This window comes from Helianthus annuus, chromosome 5, assembly GCF_002127325.2.
Source record: "Helianthus annuus cultivar XRQ/B chromosome 5, HanXRQr2.0-SUNRISE, whole genome shotgun sequence".
Taxonomy (NCBI): domain Eukaryota; kingdom Viridiplantae; phylum Streptophyta; class Magnoliopsida; order Asterales; family Asteraceae; genus Helianthus; species Helianthus annuus.
Window position 1 is genome coordinate 167,222,419 of NC_035437.2, and position 17,773 is coordinate 167,240,191.

The 17,773-nt window shown below is 38.2% G+C and overlaps 1 protein-coding gene and 1 pseudogene across 1 annotated transcript; both read right to left on the reverse strand.

The window, feature by feature from the left end:
- Positions 1-2,693: 2,693 nt before the first annotated feature.
- LOC110943797 lies at positions 2,694-5,565 on the reverse strand (annotated as a pseudogene).
- A 215-nt stretch (positions 5,566-5,780) lies between these two features.
- LOC110941584 lies at positions 5,781-11,775 on the reverse strand. The gene is made up of 6 exons (XM_022183237.2): positions 11,550-11,775; positions 10,994-11,097; positions 7,905-10,137; positions 6,824-7,168; positions 6,631-6,736; positions 5,781-6,548 (listed from the first exon to the last, which is right to left on the reverse strand). Exons 3-6 carry the CDS (start codon positions 10,133-10,135, stop codon positions 5,898-5,900), a joined length of 3,333 nt encoding a protein of 1,110 aa, XP_022038929.1. The 5' UTR covers positions 10,136-10,137; positions 10,994-11,097; positions 11,550-11,775; the 3' UTR covers positions 5,781-5,897.
- Between the last annotated feature and the right edge of the window lie 5,998 nt (positions 11,776-17,773).

Below are 17,773 nucleotides of genomic sequence, written 5' to 3' on the forward strand. Positions count from 1 at the left end.
GTAATCACCCTTTCCATATTTTTAAGTCTTTAACTAGTGGTATTGAATTTGTATTCTGTTCTTACATGTTACAGGAGATCATGACCAATACTGAAAATCCAATAATGTGTGCGCCCCCACTTAACCTTGATGTTACACATATGGAAGGGGTAAACATCAAAGTTTCGTATTAGTATACATAATTTATCTCATAAGTTATGGTGGTATACCTTGTTAATACTCTCCCTGCTTCAATCATAATCTATTATTTATGTATCAATTTATTTGTCTAACATGAGTTATGAGTAGGGGTGTAAACGAGCCGGGCCAAGCCCGAGCTCGGCTCGTCATGTTTTTATAAAGCTCGAGCTCGGCTCAGTTCGAGCCTACTTATTTGAGCTCGAGCCCGGCTCGAGAGTAAAACCCAAAGCTCGAGCTCGGCTCGACCCGGCTCGAGTATTTTGAGAACAACCTCAAACGAGTTAAAAGTTTAGCTCGAGCTCGCTTCAGTACCGCTAACAAGCAAAAGCTCGGCTCGAGCTCAGCTCGCCAATGTTATCATCATTAGTATTATATTATATAAAAATAAATAAAATTTTGTTTGGGCTCGTTTAGGCTCGCGAGCCTAAACGAGCTTTGTATTTCAGGCTCGAGCTCGGGCTCGATAACTAACCGAGTTCTATTTCAGGCTCGAGCTCGTTAAAGCTTGGCTCATTCGAGCTTTTAACCGAGCCGATAACGAGTAGCTCACCTCTAGTTGTGAGCCTCTTTTCATATGGTTGTTAAAAGCCATCGCCTCTTGCGCCTAGGCCCAATTTCCTAGCGAGGCGAGGCAATTGCGCTTTAATTCTCCGGGTGATGGTTCATGCGCAGATTCCGGCATGATTCCTAGATTCTTAAGAGTTTTCAGCAAAATTCTCTAAATTCTGGCAAGATTTCTATTTTTATCTAACGAAACTACTTTTCTACACTAATAAACTAGCATTTTATAACTTTTTGTACTAAATAGACGATATTAAATGTTATATAAAAGCTTTAGTTTATTTTAATTAAAGAATAGTATTAATTATCTATTATAAAAAAAAAATTTAATTATTTTTTGTTGTGCGCTTTTCTTTTCTCAGGCCTTCGCTTTTTTTGCGCCTTGCGCCTAGGCCCCAGGCGAGGCCTATGTGCCTTAGTGCCCCTAACGCCTTTGATAACTATGGCATGTACATAAGCTATTAGGTATTAAGTAATTTTGTTTCGAAAGATTATTTGGAAAAAAAGTGGAAACTTCTAGGTTTCAATTTATGTCAGATGAGTTAGTTTAATTAAATGAGTCAGACAACCAGTTTTATAAAACGGATAACACGGGTCAGTTTTATTCAACGGGTCAAAAGGTATTTCATGATTAAACAGGTCAAACGGGTCAGCAATATTAGGTTTTGTTAAATAGGCCAAGTGTTGCCATATTGTTTTTAACAAGCATGATATGTGGATAAAATTTGTGTTTAGATATTTTTTGTGTTGTTATTTATATTTGTCAGGAAACCTCATGTTAACGTTGGAACAATTGGACATGTTGATCATGGAAAAACAACACTGATAGATGCAATTACAAAGGTTTGATTTTTTTTTACATTCCAGCACTTATTGCTTGTTCCACAGCTACTGATTATTTATTTTCAAAGTTAAAATTAGTCAGCTAATGTATGTCAGTATGTGTTCTGTTTAGGTGCTAGCAGATGAAGGTTAGTTGGATTTACGAACCATAATCCCTTGTTTCCACGACCTCGCCACCACCGGAGTGAAAAACAACTCTGTCGTCACCATCGACGTGAAAAACAACGCAGTTTTCACCATGGCGTCTGGCATCTGCCTCGCCTCTGGAGGTGGCCGTTGCTGCTATCAACCACCATCGTCTTGCTACAGACCACCTTTAAACCCATCACCTCCGGAGAGGTGGCTGCCGAACTTTCATCCTTGGTTAAGGCAAGGACGCGCAGGGCCGGTCACCGGAGACTGGCCGGGTTCGGATCTCTCTCCGTCTTCCAAATCTCTCTCCCGTTTCAATCTTCTAGTCTATCTGTCTCTTTTGAAGGTGGAGGATGATCAAAAGGGTCCTGCGCCGTGTCGCAGGAGGTGGTTCAGAAGGGTGGCCAACGGAAGTCAATGGCGGCACAAGACCAATGTACAGCGACACTTTCTATATTAACATCTTGAAATTATTAAGCATGTAAGTGAGCCACCAAAGGGTGACTCTGTGCCGCATTATTCACCTTTTTTTTTCTGCAAGTCCTGCATGCATCATCAACAAACTATATTAACATCTTGAAATTATTAAGCATGTCTAAAGATTTTAGTTGGTCTTGAATTTGTATATAATTTAGAGGTGGAAATTTTGACCTAGGGTTTATCTATAATCAACTAGTTTAATACCCGTCCGATGGACGGGTTACGTTGATTTATTATATACTAACAATGTGAATGAATCTATTAACACAAATATTTACTTATTGCATTTTAATATTACAACACAATCTGACTAACGGCTCAATAACGGTGTCGCCATTTTTTTGGACCCAAACAGCTACTTCAATGACTCTTTGGGTTGGGCAAATTAAATAGCCTATGGATAGGGCGGTGTTTGGCGCCTTTGACAGCCTACGTGGAGGGCGCCACGCCACAGCGATTAGCCTAAAAAATGGAACAAAATCAAGAGTGACAAAAGATAATTATGAAAACTTCTATATTCCTAGAGAATAAAATCCAGTATAGATATGTAAACAAACTCTTAACTATTTAGTCATTAATAACTATTTAGTCATAAATAACTGGCATTAAAAGAATACCAATATACTTCATATTTGAAGAATACTATTTGCCTGAATAAACATTACCAACTCCACCTTCATGATTCTTAATCCAATCCAGTATGATGAAGTAATTGTTATCTTCAACAAAAACCTCCTCTTAAATCTCTCATTTTGAAGCCGCGGACTTGCAGACCGGACATGCGTTCTTCTAAAGCAGCCATTGTTTGATGCAACCCGTGTGGAACTCATGCCCGCAACCTAGTGCTCCCAAATCATCTCCATTCTTGTATTCTTCCTGTTAAACCATCAAAGTTTACACCAACACAAACCAAACTAACATTTTCGCCAAGATACAAATAAAAGAAATATACGCGTACCTGACATATGCAGCAAGGTTTGGCATCTGTCTCACCCGCTACACTCGCGTATGTTTTCTGTTTCAAATGTTTATAAATGTTTTCTTTGGTCAATCCAGTATTCACGTTTCCAATCCGCTCTTCCAACGGCTACAGCTCCTGAACAGATATTAAAATTTATATTATCTCTATTCATAATTGCATCATTATAAATAAAATGAACAAAGAATGTTATTTTCATTACCTCATAAGACATGTTATCAATATCGAGCCGCATATCCCTGTGCCGATCATGAATATCAACCAAGCCATAAAAGACAAATTGATTTAGAAGCATAACATCCTCGAATCGCAGACCCTCTCCCCTGCGTATACGATCCAAAACGTTGTGCATCTGCATCGAAGAAAGACCACATGTTTTCAGCATAACAAAAAGATAAAATCATAATTTATATAACTTTGTAAATCATTAAACATACCTCTGCTACAAGTCTGCCTCTCCTTTCACTTCCACCAGAAAATGTTGTTGATGATAGATACGGGAAACCAAAAGCACCATTAACCTGTCTATTTAAGGTTCTTACCCGATGATGATGATGACCCGTGATAGTATTTACAATCGGGATTCCAGTTTCGTGTGAAGCTGAAGCATTCACATGTGGTGGAATTCTAGAGAAAAGATTACGGTTTTGCCCTCCACTACTACTAGCCTGTGAATCAATGGAAGACAATAAAGACCGCCGAAGAAGTTCAGTTCGTCTTCTAGACGAATAAAGTGTAGAAGCACGATTGTTAGTTTCATGCCCACCTACAGAATTCAAATCCAAATTAACTGCTGTTTGAGCGGTGTTCGGTATATCATTTAACTGGACAAATAAAGGGTGAACCAAATAAACCACTACACGAACCAACTGTAACAAAAAAGATGACATGATATCTGTGTAAATAGATTTCAGTTCCCAAATCCTATCAAAATTGCCCCTTGATGTACAATCTCTTTAAAAAAACATTTGTAACCAACCCGACCTGAAACTTGCTCCGACCCAAAACCCGTTCTGACCCGAACCCATTTCGACCCGAACCCGTTTTGACCCGAACCAAAACAACCCCTTTTTAATTGACCCATTTTGACCCGAACCCGTTTTGACCCATGACCCGACCCGTTTGCCAAGTGTAATGAAAAGCAAGCAAATAGCATGATAAATTGAAGCGAAAAGCTCAAGCATAAAAAAACAACACGCAACATACATTTTTAATACGATGAATATTATTATAGCAGTATCCTTAGAAGCGACCCTAAATAAACCTTTTGAGGCTTTAAAAAGATATAACCTGCAGCCAACAACTCATTCTTCCTCTGTCTCTGCAGATGAATTATCAAATGATGGTTAATAATCTTACATTAACTGAAAAGTGTATCTCAAAACACAAACCAAATAACATTTTGCAGGAGTGTGAAGCAATACAGCATAGCAGAAATTATCTGTACTGACGAAAAAGATAAGTAAAATAAATGAAACACCAAGCGGCGAACCATGGACAGACAGAAGCATCTCACCCTGTTTTGGAAGCCGTAAAGTTTTCGACGTCATACCAACCGACAACCTCCCGCTACTTACCTGCAATTATAATGTTAGTTATCAGATTCACATTATTAAATGAAAATTCAGATAACAAAATTTCTCAATTTGTTCACTGTCACACATACCCCCAGAGTTTGCATATAATCTTCAGTGCCAAGAATACGAGGGTCGGATGCCCTCTATACACTGATCCAAACCCACCTTCCCCTAAAAAACAATCAGGGCTAAAAAATACGAGTTATAGTTGCATGCTCACCGAATGTGAAAGTCTGAGATCCAATTTGACCAAATGGCAAAATGATGCCTTTTTTAAATTGACCCATTCTGACTTAAACCCGTTTACATTCAAACATTAACAGAGCATGATCATGATCTGACACCTAATCCAACCCGATTCACATATTTTGACGGCCATTTAATAAATGATGAGAGAGAGATTTACCATCTCACCAGTAACGTATATCAACCTGCTTCTCATCTTATCTTTTTTGGACGCCACATATAGTGCTGAAACAGGTTGCGGTTGAGCCCAAATGACATTAAGCACCACCAATGGTTCAGGCAGGCATGCATGCATCTGTATACCTGAATAGATCATATCAAACCCATTAATCATAACCTTGACTCACCCACTAAGTTTCATATTAAACCCGTTAATCATAACCTTGACTCACCCTCCAAGTTTCATATCAAACCCATTAATCAAAACCTTGACTCACCCTCTAAGTTTCCTATTAAACACATAAATCAAATTCAAAGAAACTCATAGGGGCAGAGGAACTCACCATCCACAAACACAACTCCAGTCACTGACTCCGATATATCCACAAGAATTTTTGTGGGTTTCATCATCCCACCATGCACAAGTACCTCCTTTTCTCCCTTAACTGCAACTATAAGTTCACTAACCTAAAAAACCAATAGCATTAAGAATTAAAAACCAGTTCAGTGTATAATTATGGTCAGTATATGATAGGTTAGAAAGTCAACTGATCTAACTGTGGTCAACTGTACCATATCTAGTAGTATCATATTCAAACAGAAAGTTAGCATTCTAAGTGAACTAAATCAGAAAGTCGACCTCATAGGTTAACATCCTAAAGTCAACATACTCACCACATAATACTAAATTCCGAAAACAAAGTTACATCAAAGGTTTACAACATAATATTTGTAACTAATTAAAAAAAAGACTCATCGCCGTTTTCTTCAACATCTACTTCATGTTCCATATCAGGTGTAATGTCAATGCCATCTTCACCATCATCCCCAATCCTATGCAAATTAGGCACATTAAATGTGCAATCATCAAGAACTCCCATGTCAAATACATCTCTTACTTTTACAAATCTGACAACCTCCCAGTCTTTATGCTTGGGATCTGTGACATAGAACACCTTATCAACTTGTGCTGCCAATACAAATGGATCATCAGTTAAACTAGCCCCTGTATGTGCCTTGTATGAGAAATTTACCAATGTTACACCATTATCTATCTTGTAGCCCCTATTGATATCAACCCATTCACATTTGAATAAAACTACTCGTATTTGACCTGAGTAGTTTAACTCAATAATGTCATTCAATTTACCATAGTAGTTAACCACGCCTTGAACAGGCCTTCTATCTCGACTACTAGCATAATTTTCACCTTCTACAGTAACAACAACACCACTGTTTTGGGTTTTTAGTGACTTCTCTCGACTTTTTGTATGAAAACGGTAACCCTTAACAAGGTATCCAGAGTATCGATTCACACTTCTAAGCGGACCACGAGCAAGCCATTTTAGATCTTCAGTTACTTCATCACCTTGCTCTTCCAAACGTGCAACCTACAACAGAGTTGTTAATAGTCATTTACTAAGATCCGAAACAATAAATTATAAGGTATTCATAGTATTTATTTTGAATTACCCTTTTCTTGAACCAGTCAGCAAACTGTTGGCCATGAATCTTGTTCATTTCATAATCTGGTATCCGACGAGAACCGTATTGTCCCTTGACTATCCGTTTGTGTTCCCTTAAATAAAAATTGATATTACTATATATTTTTGTGATAGATGAATGAAGAGCAAGAGTAACTAATAGCAAACACAAATTATCTTACTCTCGAAAAGGTGTAACTGACTCAACATTGAATAATACATAGCGATGTGCTTGAGTGAGAGACTTCTCATCAATGTCTGAATTTGAAGATCTCCTTCTTTTGCGAATAGGTACTCCCAAATCCAATTTACGACCTAAGGCACGACCAGGGCAAAGATTGTTGGATTCTTCGATGTGATTTTGGTAACCCTCATCATCGTTCCTAACTGCTCTAGTAAAAACAGTTTCTACTTTGGATAGATATCTAGAGCAAAATGTTATACTTTCCTCAGCTAAATAGCCTTCAGCAATTGATCCTTCGGGATGAGCTCGATTATGAACGTATGACTTAAGTTTTAGAAGGTCCCTGTACATGTCATACTTCTAAGTCATTGATCATTTAGAAATAAAATAAACTAGTTTTAGGACATGTTATAGTTTAAGTGTCGTTTTTACTTGACTTAATGTCATACAATAGGCCTAGCTTGTATAGTTACAAAAGACACTTGGTTTAGATCTGTAAGTAGTTAGAAAATGCATGAACAACTGTTTTGCGTTTGTTATGCCATACATAGTGTATTGAGTACCAAATACACCATACGCAAGGAAGAGGAACTGGGCCAGGTTCATAACTAGTTTTTGGATGGAAAATCCTACCCAATAAGAACCGGGTAGGATAGGGTATGGAACCGGTTTGGTTCGAACAACCTGAATTGAATCGACTCAGCCTAAGTTGGAAGAGATCATTAAAAAACAGCAAAAATTCATTTTGGCATATGATCGACCAACTTATGTGCACTTCAATGCAATCATTTTCAACATATAAATCAGAATATCAATATACTCAAATGTAACCATCCACAAATCATTCAATATACACAAACCCAACTCCAATTATCATACAAAATCAAACGAGTTGTACTGAACTTCTACCTGAATTGTTTGATGAAACTTGAAATTTATATGGAGCTTAGCTTGTAAAATCAGGTTATAAATTTTGTAGCCAATAGCCAGTTGGGCCTATCCCCCCCCCCCCCCCGATACACTTTAAATATATAGGAATGTAGCAGATAATGGATAACATTAATAAAAACATTATTTACCTTTCAACAGGGTACATCCACCGAAATGCGACAGGACCTCCAAGCCTAACCTCTCTCGTTAGATGGATCACCAAGTGAACCATTATAGTAAAGAATGATGGAGGAAATATCTTCTCTAGTTTGCATAAAGTGAGATGAACTTTAGACTCGAGAAAATGTAGATCAACTTCAGATAAGTCCTTGTAGCAAATGGTCTTTAAAAATTCGCATAACTCGATTATAACAGAGCTTACATGATCCGGCAAACTTCCACGTAATGCAATCGGCAAATACTCTTGCATCAACATGTGACAGTCATAACTTTTCATCCCAATTAGCTTGCCCTCATTTAAGTGTACACATTGAGAGATATTGGATGAAAATTCATCAGGAGGCTTGATTGACTTAAGGGTTGTTAAAAATTGAGCCTTTTCACCTCGAGTCATTTGATAGCAAGCTTTTGGCATGAAAGTGATACTACTTCTAGGCCGCTTCTTTGGATGCAATTCTTTTCTTATACCCATTTCTTGTAAGTCAAGTCTTGTTTTATAGTTATCTTTCGACTTTCCTTCTTGTCCTAATAAAGTCCCCACTATGTTGTCACAGACATTCTTTTCAATGTGCATCACATCAAGATTGTGACGCAACAGCAGATGCTCCCAATATGGCAACATAAAAAAAATACTTTTCTTTTTCCATGGACTACGAACATCATTGTCGACAAGAAATTCTATGTCGCCTACTTGTTGTAGAACCTCCTCTCCAGAAGGAGGAATAGGAGCAACTCTGAATTCGTGGCGTCCAACAAACGATCTAATATCTGAACGCCAACTATGGTCAAATGGAAGCCACCTCCTATGACACATGTAACAAAACTTTCTTCCATGAGTTAGCCATTTGGATTCAGTACCAAAACCACATACGGGACATGCAAGTTCTCCTTTAGTGCTCCACCCAGATAGATTGGCATAACCTGGAAAGTCTGATATGGTAGAAATAATAGAAGCCTTCAACATGAAGTATTGTTTCGTTGAGGCATCAAATGTATTAACTCCATCCTCCCATAACTCCTTCAATTCCTTAATCAAAGGTTGCATATACACGTCTATCTTGTTTCCAGGACTTTTAGGACCCGGGATGATTAAAGAAAGAATAAAATTTGGCTGCTTCATAACCAACCATGGTGGTAAGTTGTATGGAATAAGAAAAACTGGCCAAATACTATTTACCGAATTCATTGTCCTAAATGGGTTGAAGCCGTCAGTTGCCAGAGCTAGACGAACATTGCGAGGATCAGTAGCGAATTCAGGAAACTTTTCATCAAAATCTTTCCAAGCTAATGCATCTGCTGGATGCCGCAATTTTCCATCTTTTACACGCTCTAGATGATGCCACTTCATAAGGTTAGACGTCTTTGATGACGTAAACAATCTTTGAAGTCTAGGCTTTAAGGGAAACCATCGTAATATTTTTAAAGCCTTCCTCTTGGGAGGATTTACTTCGTTTTCTGGATTAGCTTCATGAACTTTCCATCTAGAAGATGCACAAAAAGAACACACTTCATCTTTCTCCTTGTCATTCCAAAACAACATGCAACCATTAGGACATGCATGTATTTTTTCATATCCTAATCCGATGTCGGCCATTAATTTTTTCACTTGTGGTGTTGTTTTAGGTAACAAATTTCCTTTAGGTAACAAATCCTTTAAAAAGTCTAATAACATAGAGAAAGATGTGTTACTCCATCCACCGAGACATTTTATTTGGTACAAATGCACCACACAAGATAACTTGCTGTATTTGCAATTCGGGTACACATTTTCTTCGGCTTCCTTAACAAGGTCATCAAATTTGCTTCTTCTATTGTTCGTCTCTTGACTATTATTCCAAGCATTCTCATGTATCCCCACTCCACTTCCACCTTCTGTTTCAAAAATATCATCCAACATTTCATGCATTTCATGGCGAAGTATCTCTTCGTCATCATTATGGGTTGTGCTCCTCGATGCAACCGTTGCGCCTTCCCCATGATATACCCAATTCAAGTATTCAGGCCGGAACCCTGAACATATGAGGTGATCCAGAACAGTTTGTCTACTCTGATATTTCATATTTAGACACTTTGTACATGGACATTTTATTTTCCCCCCATTGACACAAGCTCTCTCAAATGCAAAATTCAAGAACGTGTGCACCCCATTAACAAAAGTTTGACTTGATCTTGGTGCAAGGTACATCCATGATCTGTCCATTACTATTCAAAGTGAAAAATAACAAACTTTGTAAGTATTACATATTATACAAAAACATATAACTGAGTACAAACAGAGGAATGAAGCCAAACTTTGTAAGAATAAACCTAAATTGCTTAATATCATGCTAACATTATGGTAGGTGAACTAAATCTATTAGTGGATGTGCTGATCGATATGGAAGTCAGTTACATGGAAACCAGGAGTTAAGATATGCAGAGCTGCTGATATTGATTTTATTATGTTTGTTTTTCAAGCTGGTGTTGTAATTTGTAATTCCATATTGGACCAGTACTTTCAGGTTGTCTGTATTTGCTCAGAAAAAGAAAAAACAAATTCCAAATTTAATATAAAACATGTGGAATAGGGTCAAACTTCTGACCTTTGGGACAAATGGAGGAGTTTATCACTACAGCACCTTTGATCTTAGCATTTCTATAATATGGTTTTTTAGTTGAAAAATAGAGATGATTGGATTTGGTCAGATCTGTTTGTTTATTCATTTGGTTCATATAACTCAAGTAGCTTTTGGTGTTCAGAAGCAAATGAACCAACGAGCAAATATTTGAACAAACAACTGATATGGGTCATATAGCACAACCTAAATTTATAATTGGCCGGCACTAGGTGTTATAAAATTCAGTGAATAATTCATGAACAAACAAAAGGCATTTATGATCGACTAACTTGATTATTGCACATGCACACACACACACACTGATAAACAAAACAACAACGAAGTTTCAATTCAAACCGGTAAAAATCACAGAAATACATCATGATTGTTGCACATATACCCACAATCACACATTGTTGACCATTTGAACATAATTTTTTTAAATTTTAACAATTACTGACCTAAAATTGAAGGTGTTGAAGTTGCGATCCTCTAGTCGTGCTTGGTATCCCTTGGATCACCGGCGATTTTGATTTGCTTTATGGAACAACTCAGCACACCAGTACTACAAAAAAAAAAAAAAAGTCTTTTTATAAGGTGACTATTTGAGAAAAAAAAAAAACCCTCACAACCTTCTTCCACAACCCTAAAAAAACAAAAATCAGTGCCTATAGTTCTATGTAGACAAACTGAAAGCATTGAAAGCGTACCACAAGACAACTACAATTAGGAATAAACAAAAACAGTAAGATAAGATTATTAAAAACACACAAAGTTCGAGTAGCAATTTGAAAATCAGAATAAACATTCATGAATCATCAGTGTTTTAGGATTACAAACAAACAAATCAAGGCCCTAGTGGTAAGCAAATCATCGAACACTTGGTGGGCATGTTGTTGGTAACCAAGAAATTTATGTACATCATCAACAAAGTCCTCTAAATAATGTTATATGAATCAAATTAAAAACAAGGAACAATGAATATAGTATAGAACCAGTAGCAATAGTGAAGCATACATGTCTTTCAGGCTCTGGAATCTCCTTCATGGTTGCTTCCTAGAACTGATGCCATGGAGGAAAAACACAGATAATCGCTGGGGTCCTGGGGAGAAGTGAACAAATTAGGTTAGGGAAAGGGAAGTTAAGCTCTGGTGTTGGTGTGTGGGAAATCCAAATATTGGGCGGAAGGATTGTGCGGGAATTAATTTGGGAAGGAGGGAAGGTAAATTAGTTTCAAACTAATTACAAAACCTATCAGAAAATATTTTATTTTAATGTATGATAGATATAAATTATATTTTACAAACTAAATTTAAGTATATATATATATATATATATCAATAAAAGGTTAAATTTAAACCGATGAAGATTTGAATTAGTTTGAAACTAGGGATGCAAACGAGCCGAGCGACTCGCGAGCTACTCGAGATCGGCTCCAGAAAAAGCTCAAAACGAGCCGAGCCTTATCAAGCCCGAGCCGAGCTTGAGCCTAAAATAAAGCTCGTTTGTTTATCGAGCTCGAGCTCGAGCTCGAGCCTCACATGTGAAGTTCGTTAGGCTTGTCGAACCTTACGAGCCATAGTGTAAACGAGCCGAGTCGAGCCGAGCTTATTTAAACTTGTTTACAAGCCGACCTCGAACCTAAGAATAAGCTTCTTTAGTAAACGAGCTCGAGCTTCATTTATCGAGCTCGCGAGCCTAAAAAGTCTATTTATATTATTTTTATTTAATATATTAATTTATAGATAATAAACAAGCCGAGCTCGAGCTTTAGAAAATACCAACAAGATGAGCTCGAGCCCGAGCTCTCATAAGTTAATCTAGCTCGAGCTCGAGTCTGGTCGAGTTCGGGCTCGGCTTGGCTCGTTTGCACCCCTAGTTTCACGTTTTAATGGTTGGAACGGGTTCTAGTTCCGGTTATTTAATCAAAAAAACTATATCCTATGTGCACGGTTCCGGGTAGGGTTCGCTTTCGGTTCTTAAGAAACCGAGTATTAAAATACCCTATTTTTGGGTTTTTCAATACCTTATTTCGGAGTTTTTAGTACTCTATTTCCAAGTTTAGTAATACTCTATTGCGTTTGTATTACCTTATTTTTTCGACTTTTTGTTTATTATAATAATTAATATTGTTATTGATAAATACGCATTGTATAATGTAAAAAAAAACTAAAATAAATGCACTAACATAAATTTAAAGGATAAATATTAGAATCATGTATCAGGTATAGCCGAGTATAATCGTTTTTGGTTCTTGTCCGGTTTCGGGCATTAATCGGGTATGACCGATTCTGGTTCGGTCCCAGGTATTGAGTTCAAAATGTATACCCTATATACACTCGTATATGACTACGAGTTACTATGTTTGATAATAATTTACCACTGTTGCCTGTCATTTTAACCAACATTGATTATGGTTGACCAAATTTTACTTAATTGACCTTAACTGGTCACCACCAACTCTAATCCATCATCAATAACCATAGTCAACCAACATTAATCCTAATTGACCACAATGGGCCATCTATGACCTTGATTTACCTTTATTGGTGATAATAGAACATCAACCGCCCTAATTCACCATCATTTGCCTTAAATTAACATCAATATTTTTAGTTGACTGTTATTTATAATCATGATATATCAGCATGATGGGTTGTAATGGATCCATTATAAGTCAATAACACTCCATAAAGAAGTCACAATGGGTCATATACACCCGCATATGACTATAAGCCACTGTGTTTGATAATAATGTACCACTAGAATATCATTTTAACCAACATTGATTGTGGTTGACCAAGTTTATCTTAATTGGTTACCATTGACTAATCCACCACCAATGATTCTAATCGACTACCATTAATCCTAATTGACCATAATGGGACATCCATGACCTTGAATTTAGTACTTTTGGTTCTAGTACCGAATTTATCCCTACATGTTATGTAACATAGATTAATGAGTTGATTGCCATTTTAGTTCCTGTGGTTTGGGCCATTTTGCCAGTTTAGTTCAAAGGTTTCATTTTTAACATCTGGATCCAAAAAGGTTTCGTTGTTGCCATTTTGGTCCAACTGACTTAACCCCATCCAATGAACTCTGTTACTCAGGGGGCAATTTTGTCATTTCCTTTTTAATTTATTTAAAACAATCAAACAAATTTAACAAAAACTGTCACACCCCCAAATTACCACCTAGGGCGTGTCCCTAATGGAGGTGTAACGATTCAACAAAGAGCCACCAATCATATCAAACACAAGTAATTATGTACTAAAAATACCCAATTGAAAGAAATGTATCGTTTGAAAAGTTAAACCAAAACCAAAGTATTGAGCGGAAGCATAAAAGTATAAATGTATAGATGTATCGAAACCCAATCAATATAATTGTTTATCATGACCATAACCACTCCAGCAGCATCAGACGGCAAGTTCCCAAGTTCCTTCAACAATTACCTACAAGCATGTAAACAAGTGTGTCAGACTACGCTGGTGAGTTCAAGGTTTGTGTTTGTTTACCAAGTTGTGTTACCGATCATGTGAGTAAAACAGTTTACAAGACGATATGTTGTTTGTTGTTATGATGTTTGATGTTTCGATGTTGCTCATGTTAGATACCCTAGGGAGTGTGCCCATAAGTATCCGGGGAGTGGGTACCCCTTAACGACCGTTTGCTATGTTGCCTTCGTTAGATACCCTAGGGAGAGTGCCCATATGTATCCGAGGAGTGTGCCTCTAACAACCATAGCCATACCCAGATAATTAGTTCACGCCCGTCCTTACGGCCCGGTGTGAGGTTTCCCACCTAATAGCGCTATCAACTAATCACCCCCATTGCCCTCCAGGCAATAACCAAAACCGATTAAGTTATTTACCCAATGTTTCCCTTCCAAATGTTTACCAGTTGTCCCAAACCACCGGGACGCATGCTTGAGAAAAGTGCAGTGAACTCACCTTGGATTTGCTCGGTATGTTACGTTACATTACCCGTTCCTACTTGGTCAACCAAGCCCTACCGTGGTAACCAAATATAATTAGCTTTTATGCACGAAAGTCATGTAATTCACAATCACGACACACGTATCGTTGTACACATAACGTCATACAAATCATAATAAGAAATCACGCATCACACCAAATACAACATTCATTAAACAATCAGTTCCATTTTCACTAATCAACTTTCATCTCCTGTACATGCACCATATCATCACTTAGCAGAACCATTCATGCGTTCGACCTATTGTAACTCAAACATTCACTATCGATCGCACTGTAATCATTCAAACCTCATGTATTAACATATCACAACATTCCCACACGAGTCTTTACTTAACAACCCAACACGTCGCTTCTCATGCTGTGCGACCCAGTTGGTTCCGGGCCCACTACTGCGCGTGACCCGGCCCTCTTGTTGTGCGAGCAGCTGTAACCTAGCCCCAGCATGGAGGGTACGGCCCAGAGTCTATGGCCCAAGCAAGAGTGTGGTTTTTAAAACTAATTAGCCCATGTGCCGTGTGTGTATGTGTGACTGGGCTTAGGTGTGTGCAACCCACCTGTGGTGTTCGGCCATGCTCTTAATTAATGTGCAATCAGGGTTGTGTTATCTCATACATACAATATCATGGACTTGCATCAATACACATATAATTTCCAACAACCAATCAGTTTCACAGAGATTCATGGGCCTATTGGGAATCTGCTGATTACATCATCACGAACAGTTTGAGAAAAAACATGACCATGCAATATGATTTTTCTTTTGTGAACTTATCCATGTTATCGGTTCTCATTTAATAATGCATGATTAATTTCAATTCGTGCACTGAATCCTAGGATCATCGTTCAGTTTGGAAATCATAAACTAATATTGGTTACCTTTTATTGTCAGATTGCACAAGCACAGTTTTCAACACATCAACACATGCTCACATATAATTAAAAGTCAACACATTAGGCAAGCAAGAGATAGTACTAACCGCTGATGGGGATTCCGACTGGGGTCCTGCTTCTACTGTTGCAATTCGATTAGAGGGGTGGGGGTAGGGTTTATTTATTTGAGTTGTATTACATTTTAATTACGTGTTGTGTATATAATATCCTTTCCTTAACCGCGGCCCCTATCAACACAACCGGCCCACTTCCAGAACCCTTATTAGGCTTATGTAGATAAGGCCCCATATGTGTGTGTATGCATGCTAAATCGTAACCGGCCCAAATACGATGCCCACTTGGGCGCTACTGATCCCAAACATAATTTCGATATGTAACTGTGCTCGGGTTGGGCTTCGGGTATATGTGTGAAAATGCGGCCGGCCCAAATTAACAGTCGGTTAAGTAAAACACTAATACTAACTTAGCCGAGTTAAACAAGCAACGCAACATTTAAACTAACCAATCGTAACAGAAAGTGATTCGGAATTAGAGACACACCTAAAGATTACGGGTCGTCACAAAAACCCTCAACTCAGCCTCATCTTCCACTAAATCTTCTTCCCTGTGATACCCTCCAAACCCAGGTCACATAGATTTTTCGGTCACCCATTTCGTTGTATTACAAGACAAACCACCACCATCCACAACCGTTGGCCCACCAGAAAAACTAGAAGATGTAGATGTTGATGGTTTCTCAGATCCAACAACAAGAACCCACCCCACACCGCCACCACCACCCACTCCAACCGCCGCCTGAAACCATCGCCCCATCCCCCTTCTAGTGAAACCCCTTTTCATCGACGAGCCAAATCCTGTTGAATATCTTACATCCAACACATCGTCGTCCTCAGGTTGGATGAAAAAACCCATCATTCTTGATGAAAAACCATCACTGCTTGCCACTTTGGGAACTCCGACGAACCCTTTCGGCGTCCGATCCGACACCATCTCATAACACCACCGTTCACCCATCGTTAACCACCATCTCATAACACCACCATTCACCAACATCTTAGACCACCGTTGAACGGTTCACCTAAATCAAAATCAAACCCAAATTCAAACCAAATATCAAAATCAAACCCAAAATCAAACCACCGATGCTCTTGGATTCCCTTAGTCGTCGGAAAACTATCGGAGCCTTAGGGTTCTTAGTCTATTACCACTGGCTAGATCGTTTCTCGGAACTCACAGAACAACCCCAGTCGCTGAAAAAAGCACAGTGCAAACTCACTGGAACCCTAAGTTTAGTGCCGGAAACACGAACCACCGTCAACGGTGGTGGTGGAACCCTAGCCGCAGGTGTTTAACCCAATCGGCCCATAGAATCTGTTGCAACCTACAAGTATCAAAGCCAATCGGAGGTGGAGATGGGTGGCAGTGTGTGGCATAGTGACCAGGCGGTGGTGGAGAGGGAGGCGGTGGTGGAGAGGGATCCGGAGGTGGAGGTGAGTGTATCAGGGATAGCTTTGTATGTATATAATCATATGTTATATATTATAACAAAGAAATGGTTTTAACAATCATAAAAATAAAGTGAAATTTTAAAAAAATATGAAATGACAAAATTGCCCCCTGAGTAACAGAGTTCATTGGATGGGGTTAAGTTAGTTGGACCAAAATGGCAACGACGAAACCTTTTTGGATCCAGATGTTAAAAATGAAACCTTTGGACTAAACTGGCAAAATGACCCAAACCACAGGGACTAAAATGGCAATTAACTCTAGATTAATAGTCTAAAACCATTGTTTTGTGCTCATATAGAAATTCGTTGTGGCCAATGACACATAGAGGAGCACAAACTGGGTAATTTTAATAACCAGTTTCGGTTTCATGTTTTAAGGGTTAGAACGGGTTCTAGTTCCGGTTATTTAACCAAAAAACTATACCCAATGTGCACGGTTCCGGGTAGGGTTCACTTTCGGTTCTTAAGAAACCGAGTATTAAAATAACCTATTTTTGGGTTTTCCTATACCTTATTTCCGAGTTTTTAGTACTCTATTTCCAGGTTTAGTAATACTCTATTGCGTTTGATTCAATCGCAATGCAACTATAGGATAGATTGAGTTCAATCAGATACTTCAAAACGTGCGTTTCCATATCGTTAACACATCACATAATGCTTGGATTAATCCATTCGATATTTGCGAGGTACCCGTGCCGCAAAGCACGCGGGTCTTATTACTAGTTATAACATATAGTAGAAGGATGGAAACTAAAATAGTATTATTACTAACACAATCGTTGTTTATAAATTATATGTATAGTGATATATTAGAATCTTTTTATATAATACTCACGAT

What these genes read in the sequence shown, in the direction of transcription:
- LOC110941584 (XM_022183237.2), bottom strand. Translation starts at nt 10,135, where the DNA reads ATGGACAGATCATGGATGTACCTTGCACCAAGATCAAGTCAAACTTTT. An exon ending in TGGATGTACCCTGTTGAAAG is followed by an intron (nt 7,169 to 7,904) that starts GTAAATAATGTT and finishes TGACATGTACAG; the next exon opens with GGACCTTCTAAAACTTAAGT. An exon ending in CTGACTGGTTCAAGAAAAGG is followed by an intron (nt 6,549 to 6,630) that starts GTAATTCAAAAT and finishes ACTCTGTTGTAG; the next exon opens with GTTGCACGTTTGGAAGAGCA.